Source organism: Lutra lutra, chromosome 6 (genome assembly GCF_902655055.1).
Source record: "Lutra lutra chromosome 6, mLutLut1.2, whole genome shotgun sequence".
Lineage (NCBI taxonomy): Eukaryota > Metazoa > Chordata > Mammalia > Carnivora > Mustelidae > Lutra > Lutra lutra.
In genome coordinates, this window is record NC_062283.1 from 110,664,457 (window position 1) to 110,684,618 (window position 20,162).

The 20,162-nt window shown below is 38.2% G+C and overlaps 1 protein-coding gene across 1 annotated transcript in view; it reads right to left on the minus strand.

Annotated features, from left to right (window-relative positions):
- The window catches only part of RARS2 (arginyl-tRNA synthetase 2, mitochondrial), a 61,490-nt gene that overhangs the window by 3,065 nt on the left and 38,263 nt on the right, over positions 1-20,162 (minus strand). Inside the window, exons 9-18 of the mRNA XM_047733254.1 lie at positions 11,942-12,100; positions 10,686-10,792; positions 9,421-9,516; positions 5,736-5,796; positions 4,070-4,146; positions 3,254-3,378; positions 2,626-2,693; positions 2,434-2,543; positions 1,977-2,072; positions 771-845 (exon numbers count right to left, since the gene is read on the minus strand). Of these exons, the coding sequence (XP_047589210.1) occupies positions 771-845; positions 1,977-2,072; positions 2,434-2,543; positions 2,626-2,693; positions 3,254-3,378; positions 4,070-4,146; positions 5,736-5,796; positions 9,421-9,516; positions 10,686-10,792; positions 11,942-12,100 (974 nt within the window). The remainder of the gene's footprint in view (positions 1-770; positions 846-1,976; positions 2,073-2,433; positions 2,544-2,625; positions 2,694-3,253; positions 3,379-4,069; positions 4,147-5,735; positions 5,797-9,420; positions 9,517-10,685; positions 10,793-11,941; positions 12,101-20,162) is intronic.

The window sequence follows — 20,162 nt, forward strand, 5'->3', positions numbered from 1 at the left end:
CTGGGGAAGACAGGTAAAAAGGATAATCAAGAAAACAGTACCGATAAATCTGATTTCAGTAAATCTTGAGTAAAAGCAAGTATTTCCTTAAATAGGTTTATGGAAAGATACAAACATTGCTCTAGAAAATACCTTATAGTCAGAGCTTCTGAAACAGCTAGTATGAAATTCCTATTAAACTGATTTGCCCTCCAATTCATCCTCTACCCTTCTAGCTCACCGATTTTTCTGTGTCTCTATTCAAAGTCTTTAATGGACTCCAATGCCCGAAAATAAGCTGAAATGCCTTAATACATGCAAAAGGCCTTTATACACTCATTTCTCACCCCTCCCAGGACCATGTGTCTAGTTCCATTAATGTAGCATGAGCAAATCTGGGCTTTTTCTTCCTTTTCTGCCACCTTGCTTCTCCTGATTAATACTGATGCCTCTTCTCCGAGAAGCCCCTTCTCCTCCATCAAGGCTGCACTGAGTGCCCGAACATAGTCTCTTAGGTCCACTCTACCCTAACACATATGTGCTGTTCTGTAACTACCTGTGACAAAGCTGTTGGTTCCACCAGACTGTAATGACTGCACCTTGTATCACTGAACGAATAAATATTAACTGCTGATTTGCAAAGATGAAGCAAGAATTCCTGTAACTTAAGGCATTTCACTTTTTAGGCCAAGGGGTTTGTTTATAGGAAAACTTTAGAAGAAAGAAAGGTCCTTTGTCAGATCAGGTCTCCCATGTCTTCAATACCTGAAAACAGCAAGGTTATGAAGTACCTTAGAGTTAGAAGATAACTGACAATGTGCCTGGGTTGAAGGTCCTGAGATGATCTATAAAGCACCTCGTCGAACCTAAAAGAAACACAACAGGAGCAGTGGGCAAGGGAAGACTAAGACTACTAAGCTAAGATGTTAAGATCTTCAATGTAAGGTTGACTGAACATCAGTAAGAGTAGAAGGTATGGGGTGCCTGGGTGTCTCAGTTGGTTGAGCATCTGACTCTTGGTTTCGGTTCAGGTCATGATCTTCGGGTGGTGAGACCGTGCCCTCTATCAGGTTCCATGCCCAGCATGGGGCCTGTTTAAGTTTCTCTCTCTCTCCCTCTGCCCCTATGCGTGCTCTTGCTCTCTCTAAAAGAAGAGTAGAAGGTACATGAAAAAAGACCTTGTGTGCGTTTGAAGGTAAAGGCACATCTTTCTTACAAATCCTTTGATGGCAGGTACTTTCTAAATCATTTTGATATCTCTTGGGCCTAGCCTAGATCAATGACTCAGGCTATTAAATTGAACGTATAAAGCTTACAGCCATGTTAGGAACATAATCTAGAAACTAGCAAAACAGAGTCTACCTTCAATGCCAAGAAAACCAGGTTGGCTTATTTTCTAACAAATCAGTCAAATGTGAGAAAACGGACCCCTCTGATCCCAGAAGGGAGCCACTGACCACTGTGTGGCGATCAGAGAAAAGTGCCTTGCTAACTACCCACATCCTTTCCAGAGATTAGTATCTCCTGACAAGTCTAGCTTCACCAACAATGCTTGTAAGAGCTTAAAGGCATGATCTCTTGCTCAGTGTCGGGGCACCAAGTAGGTATGTATTTGAGACTGTCAACGGAAACCATGGGGCAGATGAGGAACTCAACAGTTTCATGGAAGCCGCACGCAGGCAGAGGTTTCCTTCACTTGTCCAAGAGGGGGAGGAGAAGATGATCCTTCCCAAAACTAAAAGTTGATGCTTTTATCAGGTTTCCATTCTTATTCCATGACCCAGAGGATGTCAGGCACCTGCAGTGATTCAGCAGTGATATTTTTAAGTCCCAAGACTGACCTTGATGGTGTCCTCCTTTGTCTTCCCTCAAAGGGCAGGTACTGGTGGCAGGGGGGCAGGAGCTAGCTACCGGCTTGTTCACGTCAGTGGTCAGCAAACCATCAACAGTCATTTCACTAAGCAGGTGCAGACTCAATAAGACTAGAAAAATCATACCTGAGAAGATGCTGGAGAATGGAAACAGACTGTGGCTCTTGTAAACAAGCAGTGTTGAAATCATTTAGATAACCACATCCAAAAGTCTCTTCCAAACTGCTTTCAAAAGTTTAAAAACAAGAAAGGATTAAACAAGTCATCCAAGGACATATAACTGCAAGTTTGTCACAATGCCTCAATTTTTCCTAACTCTGTTTCTCCCCCTGAAAATGGGAGCATATTCTCTGGCAGCGTTATTCTGAGTACTAAAGAAGGCAACATACCTAAAAGCACCTCTGACAGAGATGCTCAATAAGTATTTTAAAAACCAAACCTAACAGGTGGTCCACTATACTTCTAACTAGTTTTGGATGTGAGATATTGGAGAAGCCCAGCAAACAGGACCTCGGATCTTCAGAGCACACCAGCCCAGCCCCACCCTGGGGAGGCTCAGCGTTTCCCAGCAGATGCCCCTCACCTGTGGAGGCGGGCATGCGTGTACTGCAAGAAGACGCCTGTGTCCCCACGACTCTGGAAAACACGATCCCAGCTGAACTGATAGTCAGATAAGAGTAAACCTCTGAAGTCCTAGAATGACAAGAATACATTTTTAGCACTGGGGTTTGTTCTAGCAAACAGAAGGGTCTCACAGGAGGCAATCATAACAGACCTGAATAATGAGTGCGGCGAGTCCAACCCTCTCTGCAGTCTCCTGTGGGTTCTCCAGTTCTCTGGTGGCTGGAACAGACAGAGGCAGCTATCTTTAACTTACACAGAACCGCAGAGAATCAGGGATTCTGATAAAATCTGCCAAAAATATATGCTGCCAGTAAGAACAAACAGCTTCACGGCAGGCAATTTACTTTCCTCATTTAGGCTAATTTACCTTGGATAAAGCTAAGAAACACAAATTCACATTTCTCATAAATATCCCTTATGAGACATTAGATAAAGCTGGTACTTATTTTTCCAAGGTTAAACAAAGTCATGAGAACTTGTGACCTGTTTCCTATTACATAACATGGGAATTTCACATAACCACCCCAAGAGTGGAATGACAAGGCTGAAGCTGCCCATGAAAAGAGGCCTAGGGTCATATCAATTCAGATTATCGAACTGAATGACACCAAGCGGCAAGTCTAAAACCTCTGGCACCTCTAATTAGTGCAAGCTGTTTTTGACAAGGATAGGGAAAGTGAAGAGAGGAATGATGGTCAAAATAAACTGCATGGCACCAAAGTCCCACGAAACATCCAAGGGGCGTCTAAATTATGACCGCAACAATAAAGTGAATTCACTCTTAATAGAAGCCATGTTCTGGAGCATCCTCGATCGAATCTCATTTAGAACATCTTCCAGAAAAGTAACATTTCCTCTTCGAGTCTTCATTCCCTGCACCACTCCAAAGGGCACGTGCTGGCACCTGAAATGGAAAAGAACAGATGATCCAAGTGTATAATTATAGACTTTCAGAGAGCAGTCCAAACTTCAACTCTCATATAAGGACTTTTCAAAATTAATAAATAGGATGCGGGGGCACCTGGGTGGCTCAGTAGGTTAAAGCCTCTGCCTTCAGCTCAGATCATGATCTCAGGGTCCTGGGATCGAGCCCCGCATTGGGCTCTCTGCTCGGCGGGGAGCCTGCTTCCTCCTCTCTCTCTCTGCCTGCCTCTCTGCCTACCTGTGATCTCTATCTGTCAAATAAATAAAATCTTTAAAAATAAATAAATAAATAAATAAATAGGATGCGATTTATCATATGCCACAAAAGATGTTAAACACACAGCTTCATTTTATAGAGATAATCACTAAGAGCTGATTAAATTACTAGTTGTCTTGGTGGATAAAAAGGAGGGATTAAGAATTTTGGAAATCAAGCCACTGAGAGCAGATGTCTAATAAAGATATTTATTAAATGTTTATAAGTTAGAAATGAATATAACCAGGACATAAATTAATGTAAAAAAACAAATCTGCTTCTACACTAATACCCTGAAATAAAGAAGTGAAATCTGAATGATGACCTTCAACAACTTGGTATATTTTGGGACTTGGCTGACCTAACAAATCCTTAACGATCGTGAGCAGACAGTTACAAACCATGCAGACATTACCTTTCTGCCCAGTCATATCCCATGATCTGCAGCATCTGGAACACTTGCTGAAAATGTTTTTTTTGCCCTTTATCTGTCTTGGGGAAAAAAAAAAATTAAGTGACAAGTTAACCTACAAAAATAGGTGGGGATTAAATAAATATATTTGAGTTTTGACACACTAGATTCATTGTCCACTGATGTATTTTAAGTAAGTACAAAAAGAAGATGCCAGCAGCAGAAGGTCTAAACTGAGTGCTCTACAAGAGAAGAAAGTAAGATCTGTAGCACTTCACTGAATTAAGAGGGAAGATGAACTTTAATCTCTTGAGTATTCTATTTAAATTCTTTCTCCTTCAGCTATCATGACCTTTATCCCCAAGAAGGATGAAGCTCAGCTCTAATAAGTTATTTAATGGCAACTTTTTTTCTTAGGGGAAAGGGAGGTGGCACCTGGAGAGGAAGGAAAGGGAAGAGACCACAGAGTAGCCCTCAGCAATAAAAGAACAAACTAGTGGTGTACACAACAGCCTGGGTGGGTCTCAAGGCATTCACTATGCTGAGTGAGAAGAGCCAATCTCAAGATTACCTGCTGTGATTCTATTTATGTAACATTTTCATAGTGTCAACACTGTTGTGATGGAGAACAGAGCAATGGTTGCTAGGGGTTACGGTAGGGGATAAAGGGCAATTATTAAGTGGTTGCCAAGAGGGAGTTTATTTCATGATGGAACAGTTGTCTATTCCGAATGTTATGATGGTTACATTATCTACACATGACACAATTTCACAACCCCCACCCCAACATATTAGGCCAACACATAAGCACATGTAAAAGTTGGTGGAATTTTTTAAAAGATTTTACTTATTTATTTTAGAGATGCGGAGAGAGAGTGTGCGCAAGCGGGGTGAGGGGCAAAGGGAAAGAGTGGGAAAGCAGCAGCAGAGCCTGATGTGGGGCCCAATCTCAGGACCCTGAGATCATGACCTGAGCCAAAATCAAGAGTCAGATGCTTAACTGACTGAGCCACCCAGGTGCACCCAAACTGGTGGAATTTAACTAAGGTCTTTACCAATGTCAGTTTCCTGGTAAAGACAAAGTACTATGGTTATGGAAGATACTATCTTCGGAGAAGGCTTGGGTGAAGGGTCCATGGAAACTCTGTACTATCCTAAAACTCACGAGGCTTAAATATTTAAAATAAAAAGTTGGGGCACCTGGGTGGCTCAGTCCTTAAGTGTATGCCTTCGGCTCAGGTCATGATCCTGGGGTCCTGGGACTGAGCTGTGATTGAGGCTCCCTGCTCAGGGGAAGCCTGCTTCTCCCTCTCCCACTCCCCCTGCTTACGTTCCCTCTCTCGCTGTGTCTCTCTGTCAATAAATAAATAAAATCTTTAAAAAATAAAGTTACTTTTTAAAAAGTACATTATGGTAACCTGTACATATTCATTTCATATAACCATTTTCCTGATTTGAGTAATTTTTTTTTTTAATCATGAAGCAATGTGAATGTTTTCACTTGTTTTTAACATAGTGGTTTCCACCTTAAATAAACTTAACACTGAATTCCTTTTATATTTTGACAAAATTATTTTCCAAAGTTTTTCAACATGGTATATAATTTCCATCTTTGCAGTTTTCGTGAGGTAGAGATCATAATCTTCTGTTTTTTATTGTGATTACTTACCACATAAATCATTGCATCAAAATTGTACTTGTCCATTCGATCTATAGCAGCAGCAAGATCTCTGAAAAAAAAAATGGCCATAGATTAAGAGTCACTAAGCAGATCTGGGTAAAAATTTGCTTTACTTACTTAATATTAATGAGGCTTTTCTAATTAAGAAGTCCTACTATCCCATGCCTAAGGTATATGACCCATGATTACATAATCCCAATACCATACTTTGATATAAAGTAATAGTAGTAAAAATAGCTTGGGGAAAAGCAATAATAAAAGTACTGTGGAAAGATTAAAAAATAAATAAATAAATAAATATAAGCTCTGGGAGTGGTAGTACTAACTAAAATAACTCCAGGCAAAGTACCTGTAGGTAAATGCTTAATGATTTGTTAATCAAGCCTCTACTGGAAAGAATTACCTAAGTGTCACTTTTCTGCAGAATGCTTTTTTAAAAAAATTCTATTTATTTATTCATGAGAGATAGAGAGAGATAGAAAGAGAGACAGAGAGAGGCAGAGGCAGAGGGAGAAGCATTCTCCCCAAGGAGCAGAGAGCCCGATGCAGGGCTTGATCCCAGGACCCTGGGATCATGACCTGAGCTGAAGGCAGAGGCTTTAACCCACTGAGCCACCCAGGCACCCTGCAGCAAAACTTTTTTTTTTTTAAAGAAAAAAATTTTTTTAAGGTTTTATTTATTCATTTAACAGAGAGGGAGAGTACAAGCAGGGAGAGCAGCAGGCAGAGTAGGAGGGAGAAGCAAGCTCTCTGCTGAGCCAGGAGCCAGATGTGGGACTCGATCCCAGGACCTTAGGATCACGACCTGAATCGAAGGCAGCAGCTCAACAAACTGAACGACCCAGGCATCCCTGCAGTACACTTTCTTAAAGAACATATTCAAGGGGGGATGCCTGGGTGGCTCAGTTGGTTAAGCAGCTGCCTTCGGCTCAGGTCATGATCCCAGCGTCCTGGGATCGAGTCCCATATCGGGCTCCTTGCTCGGCGGGGAGCCTGCTTCTCCCTCTGTCTCTGCCTGCCTCTTTGCCTACTTGTGATCTCTCTGACAAATAAATAAATAAAATCTAAAAAAAAAAAAAAAACAAAAAAAACCATATTCAAGGGGCGCCTGGGTGTTTCACTCGTTAAGTGTCTGCCTTCAGCTCAGGTCATGATCCTAGCCAGGGTCCTGGGATCATCGGGCTCTCTGCTCTGCTGGAAGCCTGCTTCTGCCTCTCCCACTCCCCCTGCCTGTGTTCCCTCTCTCGCTATGCCTCTCTCTGTCAAATTAATAAAATCTTTTTAAAAAAGAACGTATTCAGAACACAAATAATGTGGCAGCTATACTACTATCTTTTAGCTACCCTTCTGTTAATACTATGAAGGACTTTCAAGGTCTCCAATCAGTCATAAGCAATACCTTCTAAAGCAATGTGAAAGACTATAAAGTCCTTTGACAAAAACTCAACCCTTCTTTTTCTAAGTATGAAAGACTCAGTTTGCATCTAGTATGAAATAATGAAAAAACAAGCCATAAACTATGAAATTTCAAGTTGACTATGAGAATACTGAAATTTAAAATGAAAACTATTTCTGGTTAACAATATAACATTGGGAAGACTTAAAAAGTTCTCAGATCTTTTGAAATGTTGGGGATCATCAAAATGTCTTTAGTTCCCACCTTGTAATTCTGATATAATATAGAGCAATGCATTAGCAACAGAGACAAAAACTGGCTGTTAAGGAACAACAAAATCTTACTTTTTTTTTTTTTAAGATTTATTTATTTATTTTGAGAGAGAGAGAGCGCACACGTGCAAGCAGCACGTGGGTGGGCAGAAGGACTGGGAGTATGTCTCTTGAGCAGACTCTGCACTGACTGCAGAGCCAATTCAGGGCTCAATCTCACAACCCTGAGATCACAACCTGAGCCAAAACCAAGAGTCAAATGCTTAACTGACTGTGCCACCCAGGCACCCTCAAATCTTATTCTTTTTACATATAAAGCACATACATGCATGCTATATCACAGATATACAGGGTATCTGTAATAAAATTTCATGAGGTGGGGAAGTAGGAAAATTGGCTAAAAAGGCTCCTGAGAGCAGGGCTATAATGAAAAAAGGAAAAAAAGGTTGTGAAACACCAGTATAGATTATCTCCCAGATGAAATCACAAATATATACCCCTATTGGATTTTTGGTTTGAGCCAAGGAAAAAACAAAGAGAAGCCTTTTTGATCCAATGAAATAAAAAAAGAGGATACACGAAAAAGCTTTAAGCTGAGTCTGTAGAACCTGAATTTGAAAGCAGGAAGGAATGCCAGGTCATTTAGTTCATGCCTCTTGTTCCAAAGTAGGAACCCATGGCTCAGGGAGGGTTAAGTGGTAGTTGTGGTCTTAAGACAAAACTCTAGATCTCCAGCCTCATCCCGAGCTCTTGTCAATATTCTCCCACACTTCTGTCTATTCTAACAAACTCCTATAATTCACATCCACATATATAGCTGCATTCTATAAGGAACCCACTGATAAGCACAGAAACTAAAGTTAGAGGTGAAAAATCAAACATTTCAACAAGTGGCAAAAAACACAATTATTCCCCCAAAGAGGAAAGACAGTATAGGTATTAAGATAAATACACAGAAAAATCTAGACCTAATGAAGGCTAGCCCAAAAAAGATAACTGAATCAGGACAGCTATAATCATTATGACATGGAGTGTCTCATCTGAGTGGAAACATTTCTTAAAGCCACTGCTTAAGGATTTCTTTAGGTAATCTGTCCAGCAATAACTGGCTGGCACAAAATATTTTTCTACTATTATTTTTTAATCTACAAAAAGAAATGTACTTCTTACATACATGGGTTCTTCTTACTTCCTAACTCCACCTGTATGGAACTGATAAAGGGAAATGTGGAAAAAGTAACAAAGTAAGGGATCAATTTTCTAAGGCAATCAGAGAGTTGTATAAAGCTGTCTGGAACAAATGGCAGTAGTTAATAAGAGCAGTCAATATCATTTCTTTAACTATGCTGTGAAAGTGGGTTTATGATCCAATATAAAACTCCAGCCTGGAAGACACCATAGCCTTCTGCCAGAAGAGCCTGAGTATGGCCGTGCTGCTTGTGTGCCTTTTTTATGGTCCTATCTTCTTCCTATTGGCTTTGTCCCAGATATAAGTGTGCTTGATAAATCCAATCTTACTGATTAACAGAGACTGTTCCTTTCCACATGGCCTACTTCTCCCTTGGCCTATTTTACCACATCAGAATGAGGACTAATATTTAAGGTGGTCTTGACAGAGTGAGGACACCACTGAGCCACTATGACCACCTTCTAGTATACATTTCCTGCCAATGTGCAACTGGAAAATATTTATAGTTTATTATAAGGTATCTCAGTTTTACAGTTTGTAGAACAATGTATTCAACTGTGGAAATCCTATGATGTTTAACTAATTGTAAATAGTTTCTTCAGTCACTTTCCTGATGGTATCAAAACTTTCCAGGAACTATAACTGGCAATAAATAGAAATCCAATAAATATTTTTTGAAGTGATGATAGCAAGAGATTTAGAAACTAGGATTTAATAACAGCTTTGAGGATAAAATGACTGTTTTAGCACTGATGCTACAATAAGGAACATGAAGCCATATGCATTCTGATGTTGAGCTCCACGTTAGATACAAACCTGGTTGCGTAGAGAGAAGTCCCATCGCTCCGCATTACGGTACAGACTGAGGAGGGGTCACCATTCCCAGAAAGATCCACTATAGCTGTTCCTCGTCTAAAAATATGAAAAGGTAACTCTGAAGAAACAATAAATTAAGACCTTTAAAAGTACAGTATCTATAACATTATCTTTGGCAAACCAGAAGCTACTTTTTATAACTTAAGTAACAACAAGCAGTATAACCAACAATGAAGAAAAACAAGAAGGAATCTAACCATGAGTCTATTAGGATTGTGTAGGTACGATGTAGTTAATTTTTGGTTATCCTACCTTTCTAAACTCTGTAGCTCTGCATAGGGCACTTAGGTAAGTCTTTAACATCTCCAGTTGAAAAATGAGATTTCAACCGCAGTTTAACCATGAAACATATTCTTCTAGTTCAAATTACAGGGTTAAGTACTGGGTTAATTTTTAACATGCAAAAAAATACTTGCATAATAAACCACGGAATTTTGTTACTGTCATCCCTATCTTATCAAAAATTAGAATCTGTATATGGCAAGCTAAGAATCTGCCTTAACAGACATTACTGAGGGTGTTATGAACCACATTGTCCATTACTTCCTCATAAAGATGATGAGACAAAGAACTCTCTGGTACTATGAAAACTGGCACTTCTAAGCAACTGGTTTGCTTTTTTTACAGATGCCTGGGCTCCTATGACCAGTACTATTTCTTTTTGTTTGGCTGACAGGAAGCTCAAAGTTAAATTAGAAATTTCCTTCAGTAAGGAAACAGCATCCCAATATGTGTTATATGACATGCCATTATCATTCCTGATTCCCTATTAGTTTTTCTGCCCCTGCTTCCTGATTTCCTCATTTTACTCTTTCAAAAGTTTGTGTTCTACCTATTTAGATAAGGTGCCTTAAATCCATTCTGAACACAGTATTTTTTTTTTTTTAATAAAACGCAGGGTTGAGTAAGTTCCTTTTTCCAGTTATATCATGATCAGCTTGTGTGACAGGAGGCCAGTTGCTTGTACTTTCTGTGCTTCAGTTTCTGCACATGTGAAGAGCAGGTAACAGCTTTTCTTAGCCTACCAGGATTTTGCCATGGCAGCAGCAGAGTATATGTAGAAAAGTACTTTGAACAGCAAAAATCACTATAAAAAAATGCCAGGAAGGCTGCATGCCACATTCTATTGTCCTGAAAGACTATACCAATACCAATTTTTTTCAAAGAAGAAATAACTTTACTAAAGAATAGTAACCCAACCATACACTGTTTTCTGTAGGAGTCCTTTACTGTCCAGCAACTTCAAGACTTCTTGAGATTTTTCACGATAAAACGATTCTCCAGAGTATTCATCAAAGTGTACTCCTAGACGCTAAAAGGGTTCAGAAACAAAAGAAAGTTACTTAAATGTCCTATTACTTTGCCCTCAGATAAAATGGGCTACTCTACAGTCTGTTACACAGATGGGGAAAACAAGAAATTAGATCAAGATCAGGTCACTCTCCACCATCAAATCTTCTAATAACTCCTCCTACATCAGTCAAGTCCTCACAATAGTAATGGGCTATCTGATATGGCAGCTACAAGGCCCATGTGGGTATTCAAATTAAATAAAATTGAAAATTTAGTCTCTTAGTAACACTATTCACGCTTCAAGTGCCCGACAGCCACCCAAGGCTAGTGGCGTGCTGGACAGCACATCACAGAACATCTCCATCGCAGCAAGAAGCTAGATGGACAGCCCTGGAGAATGTCCCACACCATGCCCCACACTACAACCTCTTCAAGCTCCTCTCCTTCTGCTCTTTACCCTGCTTCCTTACTCCAGCTGTATGGGTTTCTTTAATGCAATTCTTTTCATTCCACCCACAGACAGCGTACTCTGCCTCCCCTTCCCTGCTTCATTTTTCTCCATAGCATCATTCCCACCTAACAGACTGAGTATGTTGCTCAATTTCCATTGTCTTTAATTTGGTTAATTTGCTGTCTCCATGCTGGACCATAAAGTCCATGGCAGAAAGACTTGTATTTTCTTTATTCGCTGTTTATTTTTCCCACCCCCTAAAATGTTTATTAAATGCATCCATACAGCCCTAAGGAAGTGAAAGGGGAAAAAAACGATTAAGAAAAAGTGAGGGAATGAACAGAAGAGAGAAAAGAGAAGCCAGACTGAAACAAATACCAGAAGCCACCTGGTGTTTGCCTGTGAAGTTCACAGGATTTTTTTTTTTTTTTTGAGGTTCTAAATTCCAGCCCAAAGAACAGTATTTGAATCCCAATTTGCAACTGAATGACAAATCTAGTTTTAAAACACAAGCTTTAGAAGTAAGTTCATACAGCCCCCGGCTGGCTCAGGCAGTAGAGCAGATGGCTCTTGATCTTAGGGTCCTGAGTTCAAGCCCCATGTTGGCTGTGGAGCCTATTTCAAAAAAAAAAAAAAAAAAAGGAAGCAACTTCACTACTCGATAGTACCATCAAGAGCTGCACCCCATCACAGGAGAGCAGGAGAGCAGGGAGGCACCTTGTAAATCCGCACGTATTCTTCTACGCTGAGGTCCCGAAATTTCTGCCACAGTGCAAGTGCTTGCGTGTCACCCAGTTCTAATCGCTGGAAGAACTCATGTGCAGATTTTGCTATATTTTTATCATCTGCTGCCTCTTTATTAACTTGTACATAAACCTAAATGCACAACAGTACATTAAATGAAGTACATTAGTCACTGTTACCTTCAATGGAAAAAAACAAAACACAGTCCTGAGAATTTTCATTTAAAGGTTAGCCAACTGCCCTCGTCACATTGTAACCTTTCTTTATTCTTTTGCCGTGGTCCTTTACTGAACCCTATAGACCCCTTCTCAAAATGTTCCTAAATGCATAAAGTAAAATATATATGCTTATAAAGGAAATAATACACTGAAATAGTCATCTCATTATTATTTTTTTTAAATTGTGATGAAATAATTGAAGAAAATGCTAATACCTGATCAAAGTTAGGGAAAATAAAATGCATAATTTTTTTCTTCCCTTCCAAGTTCACAGATGCCTGGGTTAGATTAAGTTAGCATTTCTTCTTTTTTTAACAAAAAGTCAAATTATTATTGCTGCAACTTCTCTGAGAAAAGGTCAAAGAAAGCAGAATGGTTCAATCTGGCTAAGACAAGGCCAAAGATTGATCCAGCAGTTGTTTTAAGAAAGATTTTTAGAACTGTTCTCTAAATCTGCAAGAATAACAAAATAGGTGATCTAGTCAGACCTTTGGATAGTTGGCTTACTTACACTCCCACTTGGGCTCCTGAGAGATATGTGGACCACTTACTTCTGGAGTATTTTTGCATCTGTCTTGGCTGGTTTAGTTCTGCCCCCACCCAATGACAGGAATGGAGTTGGACTGCTTATTAAGGGCTCTTCCAATTCTATGATTCCATGTTCACAATTTAGTTAAAAGTATTCCAGTCTCCAAAATGCAAGTTTATAAATGATATTGAAACATCAACTTTGCACCTCAAGTAGTACTGAAGTTACGCATATAGACTGTAAAGATTTTACTTCTGGGGGCACCTGGGTGGCTCAGTTGGTTAAGGATCCAACTCTTAATTTCGGCTCAGGTGGTGGTCTCAGGATTGTCAGATGGAGCCCTGAATCGGGCTCTGCGCTAGGTGTGGAGCCTGCTTAAGATTGTCTCTCCCCCTCCCTTCCCCTCTCTCTCCTCCTCTCAAAAAAAAAAAAAAAAAAAACAAAAGATTTTACTTACAGGATAAAACATGAATGATAAATTTACTCTTATATTTTTTTTTCCAGAAAGCTATTAAAGTAGCACAAAAGTAATAAAAATTGGCAAATAAATTACCAAAGAAACATGAGGCATCTAAACTATTACAGTAATATCATCAAAATATCAATGGCAGATAAAATGATTTTATTGCTGGAGAGAACAATGGGACAACTGTAATGTGGTTTATACCCACCAGATACTACCAACAAAAGAACAGGAGATTAAACATTAATGTCAAGGTCAAATGCCTTACTTTTCATTAGATGGCTTGTGTTAATTACTGGAATGGCAGAGATGAATAAATATTCCCTCCAAAAGTTAAAACTACCTCATTTTTTTTTCCTCTTTAAAGCACCTTGTGCAGAAAGAGTTAATATATAGCAGACCCGAGACTGCTATCCTTAAAATGTCCTGTTTGCAAGGTTAGCCCTTGGCTGGCATCTGGGAACTTGGATTTGGGAAATGTTCCCACCGAGCAGGTCACAGTGCTTAAACTATGAAAACAATACAGTTTATGCTAAACACTTGCTTTGCTTCTAGGAGTTTGGCATTTTAGAACATGCTAAGCAGAGGGTGCCTACATGATCAAACTCCAATAGAAACTTGGGGCACGGAGCATCTGATGAGCTTCCCTGGCAGACAACATTTCATGCATATTGTTGCAGTTTGTTGCAGGAGGACCTGCGTGTATCCTATGTGACTCCACTAGGAAAAGACTCTCAGATGCTTGGACCTGGTTTCCAACAGACTTTATTTACCACATGTGCCTTTCCCTTTACTGATGTTGCTTTGCAACCTTTTGCTATAATAAATCATAGCTCTGAGTACAACTATACGTGGAGTCCTATGAGTCCTCTTAATGAGTTACCAAACTTGGTTGTGGTATTCGGAGACCAGACACACATATCATAGGAAATTAATTTCCATGTGCTCCCATGAAATAAGTCCAGAATAAGAACAGAAGATGATTTTGGCAAGGTGTGGAAAAACAGAGTCACTGTAAGATAGTGAACTGCAAACCTCTTGACTTTTGAATGACCTATCTACCTAGTGACACCTGTTCAACAGTTCAGCCTATAGGAACAAAGGCATACATAGGTCTCTATGATTTGTGGTTCAAAATCTCTCTCACACACCCACCCACCCACCCACCACACACCCATGTTCATAGACCATTTAAAAGCAAACATATATAAAATATCCTTATTTTCAGAAATGGCTTTTTTTCTTTTAAATCTAGGACTCTACACTCATAGCCAACATTTAAAAATCGAATATGCATGTGAACTACTGATAAGAGTATTTTTAGAAAAAAACTTTACCAGAGTCTCTTCCCTTGCTTAAAACTTAAAATAGAAATCATTAAAACAAAATAAACAAAACCAAACCCTTACTTATACTTGAGGAATCTTGGCATTTCAGCAATTTGCAGTTATAAGCCAAACATTACTGAAAATCAACTGACACTATCAAGCAGAACAATAGAAGACCCTTAATTAGCACTTAACAATCTGCCTGTAAATGCACAATATAAAACTGTAATTATTAGCATTCATCACCATTTTAGAAAGAAAATGCATTTTCCTTCACAAGATAAATTTAATACTACATATTTCTGAAATTACAGACAGTTTTAAATTTAGTTACCACAAGCTTTTTAGGCTTAGAATGTATGCATTAAAAAAAAATGTATGTATTTGCAAGATAGCTTCCTTTTGAGGCTAGGTATAGACACAAAAGGAATAAAAAGGAAATTTCAAATTTGGATCTAATAATAAGAATGTGGCTTAGGCAAAATGTTCTTGAGGATGGAAATAATTTTTTAGTTACCAGAATGCAAAAATGAGCTCTATTTCCTTTATAGAATTAACTGTTTAAGACGTTAAAGGAATAATACCCTTTTCACTATTTCTAGATGCTGGTATTCCCAAAAAGCACATGACATTTTATTTCTAATTTAACTGATTAAGATAACTATAGTCAGCTCTTGAGAAAATCTGTCCATATGTAAAGATATAAGTGCAAGAAATAAAATAGCATATAATATCCTTTATCTCTTAAATTTGATTCCAGAATACCATTATCAACACAGACACAGTTTATTTTTTGGTACGGGGCTCTAACCCTAACCCTGATTATTTTTGTTTAAAACAAAGAATAACTGCTAAGAATGGTTAGCATTAATTAGACTCTAAACAGGTCTAAAGACACTGTTAACTCTGTATTTGTCCTCTACCTTAAAATGCATTTAATTTGTCTCATTTTTTAGGGAAAAAAAAATGAATTCATGATTATAACTAAAACAAGCTCTTTGTTAGTTTAATGCTGCTTCTTGATGAGAAATTTCTTATAGAACTGTGTTAAACTAGTCTACGGCCATACCACCCTGAACGCGCCTGATCTTGTCTGATCTTGGAAGCTAAGCAGGGTCGGGCCTGTTTAGTACTTGGATGGGAGAACTGTGTTAAACTAAATATTAAAGAAATTCAAACAAATAATAGTTATAATTTAAAAGATCAATATATCAGTTAGTAATAAAATCAAAACTTGCTAGATTTAGAAAAATAACTTGATTATCAAGTTTCTCCTTGTATGTCATTAGTATGTCTCCTTAGTATGTCATTATCAGTATATAATTAGCATTTTACTACCTATTCATCTTCTTTCAATATTTGGAATGTCCTATTTTTATTCTTTGTATTAATATCCATGACATCTTATCCCTTTATTCAAGGGTGATAACGATTAACTTCTTGTGTTTATTAGGTAATAGTACACAGTATTAAACATTTCTCATGCTGAAAAAAAAAAAAGGTTTTTGCACATTTCAACGAGGTGTGATAATTACTGAGCTATTAACATGTACTCTGGCCTTGCTCAGTATTCCCATCCTTGTTCTAACAACACTCTCAGAGGACAATGGACACTGTAGTAACCCTTAGAAGGGTAAGGTTTAGGGATAAAGGCTAGTGGCTTTGGGGAAGATGGTCAAGAGCAATGGTAGAGCAGAAATGCTGCCAGGAAAGAGGATATACTGCTACCTAGTAATATATTAATATATTATCCTCTGAGTTTCTATTTTTTTAATTAAATGCCCATCACTGTAATTATCTCAAATCATTTTAAAAAAGGGGAAGGGTAAAATAACAAATACTTCCGGGGTCATTATGAACTTAAGAGAAAATTTATACTATTGGTTTAATATATCAGGTTACCTCTATGAATGCCAGTGATAGGATATAGTGCTAATGCATACTTACTGGCATAATATTTTTTCTATGAGAGGCTGCTCATATTTCAGAGTCATTTTTATGGTTATCAAAATCCATTGTTAATAAGCAACATGCAATGAGTCAAGTCCTAAAAACTTCTGTAGCAAAAAAAAAAAAAGACTGGATTATACCTTCTTAAAACAGTGTTAGATGTTACCAAGGTCCATTCAAGTATGTTTCTCTTTTTTTTTTTTTTTTTTTTTTTTTTTTTGAGAGAGAGAGAGAGAGAGGCAGAGGGAGAATCTTTTTTTTTTTTTCCCCCAAAGATTTTATTTATTTATTTGACAGGAGAGAAATCACAAGTAGGCAGAGAGGCAGGCAGAGAGAATGAGAAGTAGGCTCCCCGCTGAGCAGAGAGCCTGATGCCGGGCTCGATCCCGGGACCCTGAAATCATGACCTGAGCCGAAAGCAGAGCTTAACCCATTGAGCCACCTAGGTGTCCCCAGAGGGAGAATTTTAAGCAGGCACCTGATACGGAGGTAGATCTCACAACTCTGAGATTACCATCTGAGCCAAAATCAAGAGTCAGATGCTTAACCAACTCAGCCACCCTGGTTCCCGGAGGTCCATTTAAGTAGTTTAAACCTAGGAGAAACCTAGAGAAATTACTTTGAGAAAAGTTATCATTAGAACAGGTAAAAAAGTAAATGATGACATCCAAATACTCAGGATTTGGATTTAACACTTATTAACTTTTTACCAAAAGAATTACTTTTTGAAAGTGGAAAGGCTTTTTGATATATGTTCCAAAGCTTTTATGGTTTTTTGACCAATACTGTGAATTCTAAAGAGTAAATATATTAGTTATTTAACTTATTAGCTAATTCAGGGAGGATAAACTATTCTAAAACCACTTTCTCCATTTCATGACAACAAATCTAAATAAAAGGTTTTACATGTTGATCAACAGAAGTCCCAAGTCCACACACAATACAGCCAGACATCATGGGGAAAAAAATGACTTTAGTACACAGAAAAACTGTAATGAAGCAAAGCAAAAAAATGGAATTCAGTAGAGAAATTGATTATAGGTATTATATATTTTCATCATAGAAAGGAAATACTAAAATTATTCTGTAATTTCTACATACAAAAACTGAGAAACTGAACCTGGGGGATACTGATCATGGTGCCACTCAGAGGGAGGCAGGCCACAAATTGCCACTGGATGGCCACAGCCAAATTCAAAACAGATACTCCGGAAGGTTGAAACCGTGACAAGTAAACTATCAATTGTGTTCCTGGTACAGCAATTTGAGGATGGGAAAAAGGAAAATGTTATGTAAGTAATTACAACCAATGGAAATGAAGGGCCGCAAAGGCATTCTATAATGCCAGTGGAGGGCATGGCAATGCAGTGAGTACTTGGGAGCCAAACCGCCTCTGCTAGAATCCTGGGTCTAGCCCTTGGGTTCTTCATCAGTACACTACATAATGAAGTCAGGTTCTGAGGAATGGTAACTACTGTATCCTACAATAGTTAGTTCTTCCCTAGAGCTACACAATAGGTTTTATATTATACAACTTAATGATTACAGCTGAAGTCCAGACTGTGATGCCACCAGCTTTGGTTTTCTTAACATTCCTTTGACTCTCTGGGATCTTTTCTGGTTCCATACAAATTTTAGGATTATTTGTTCCAGTTCTGTGAAAAAAGGTGATGGTGTTTTGATAGGGATTCCACTGAATATGTACACTGCTCTAGGTAGCACATTTTCACAATATTTGCTCTTCCAGTCCATAAACATGGAACGTTTTTCCATTTCTTTGTGTCTTCCTCAATTTCTTTCATGAGTGTTCTACGATTTTCTGAGTACAGATCCTTTGCCTCTTTGGTTAGGTTTATTCCTAGGTATCTAATGGTTTTGGGTGGAAACATAAATGGGATTGACTCCTTAATTTCTCTTTTTTCTGTCTTGTTGTTGGTATATAGAAATGCACTGATTTCTGCATACTGATTTTATATCCTGCCACTTTACTGATTTCCTGTATGAGTTCTAGCAATTTTTAAGCGGAATCTTTTGGATTTTCCACATAAAATATCACATCATTGGCAAAGAGTGGGAGTTCAACATCTTTGCCAATTTGGATGCTTTTCTTTCTTTTGATGTCTGACCACTGAGGCTAGGACTTCCAGTACTATGTTGAACAGCCGTAGTGAGAGTGGACATCCCTGCCATGTTCCTGAACTTAGGGGAAAAGCTCTCTGTTTTTCCCCATCTAGAATGAATTTTAGAATGAAATCTAGAATTGTCGGTTTTTCCTAAATGGCTTTTATGATTTTGAGGTATGTATTCTCTTTCCCTACACTGCGAAGAGTTTAAATAGAAGATAAAGGGACAAAAAGATCCATAAGATCAAATTCACTCAAAATTTAACCACAAAGCATAATGTATGGGGCTGGCAATAAAATATGAGGAAAACATGGTCCCTCCTCACAAAAAGCTTACAACTAACTACAACTTCACAAGGGAAAAACCAGGGATCCAACCAAGGTACAGGTTTTCTTTTAGGAACAGGCTAAAATAATTTATTAATATATGCCTAAAGCTCAGAAAAGAAAAAGAAAAAAAAAATCCTCATTTATGCTACATGTTTTTGTTGAAGGTAATCTGTAACGACAATTATAATTTTAAAATGAAAACTGGGTCTGCAAAAATTAGTACAAAGATAAAATAACCTGGTGGCTGCCACTTTAGGCTCTGCATTTTTTTTCTGTCCTGCAAAGGAAGGAGGAAGAGAGCCAGTTAGCACCTAATGGATTTCTCTCTTTTATTATAAACAGCAAGGTGGGTGTATTAGACTTGTTCTCTTTTGTTTATACATGTTGCTTCCCTATGAAGCTTCTAGGCAAAAGAAGCCTTAATGAAAGCAATGTCACTGTTCCTCGAGGTTTCAGGTATTCACAGAAGTGCCTCTGCCCTTGTTCCTTCCTTATGTGCATCCATCAATTAACAACCTCTATATAGAGGTGCAATCTCCCGCTTTTTATGAGTCTCAAAACCTTGGGGATCTGTAGTACACTGAATAGAAAGAAACATACATTTAAGTTTCTATGGAGTTGAAACAGACTTTACTAAAATATTTAAAATATTATGAGCAACAATGACTTACTATTTTCAGGATTAAATAAAACCTCTGAGGTAGCGTGGGAGAAAGAGGAAAATAGGAACTCTCAAATTTTAGAGTACTCAAATGTACTCTAAATTCTTAAAAATGTTCTCCTAATGACAAAAGAGCTCTGAGCAAGTATTTGTATTTTTTGTGGCATCGGTGTCTCTGTTGGCCCAGAGCTGAAGAAAGGTTCATTAACCTTATGGTAAAAAAAATACTTGCCATTTCCAAGTTTTGAAAAATAATACAATAAAAATTCCAGGCACGAAGGTGGCATGCTTTACTTATGAACATCCATAAAGAATTATTAAGTTTAAAACTCTTGCTTATCAATAAAACTCAATGGAAAAGAGAAAAAAAATCTTTTTGATTACTTTTCTAAATCAAAACGTAGACATTTATAGTGCGGTGCAGGCCCGGACTCAGGAGGAAATTATAAACCCTTAAAGATCTTTAAGCATTACAATGTGATTTTTGTTAAATTTAACTACAAAGCCACAGGAGAAAAATCACTTATCAAAAAGGAAAATGATGGGGGCACCTGGGTGGCTCAGTGGGTTTTAAGCCTCTGCTTTCGGCTCA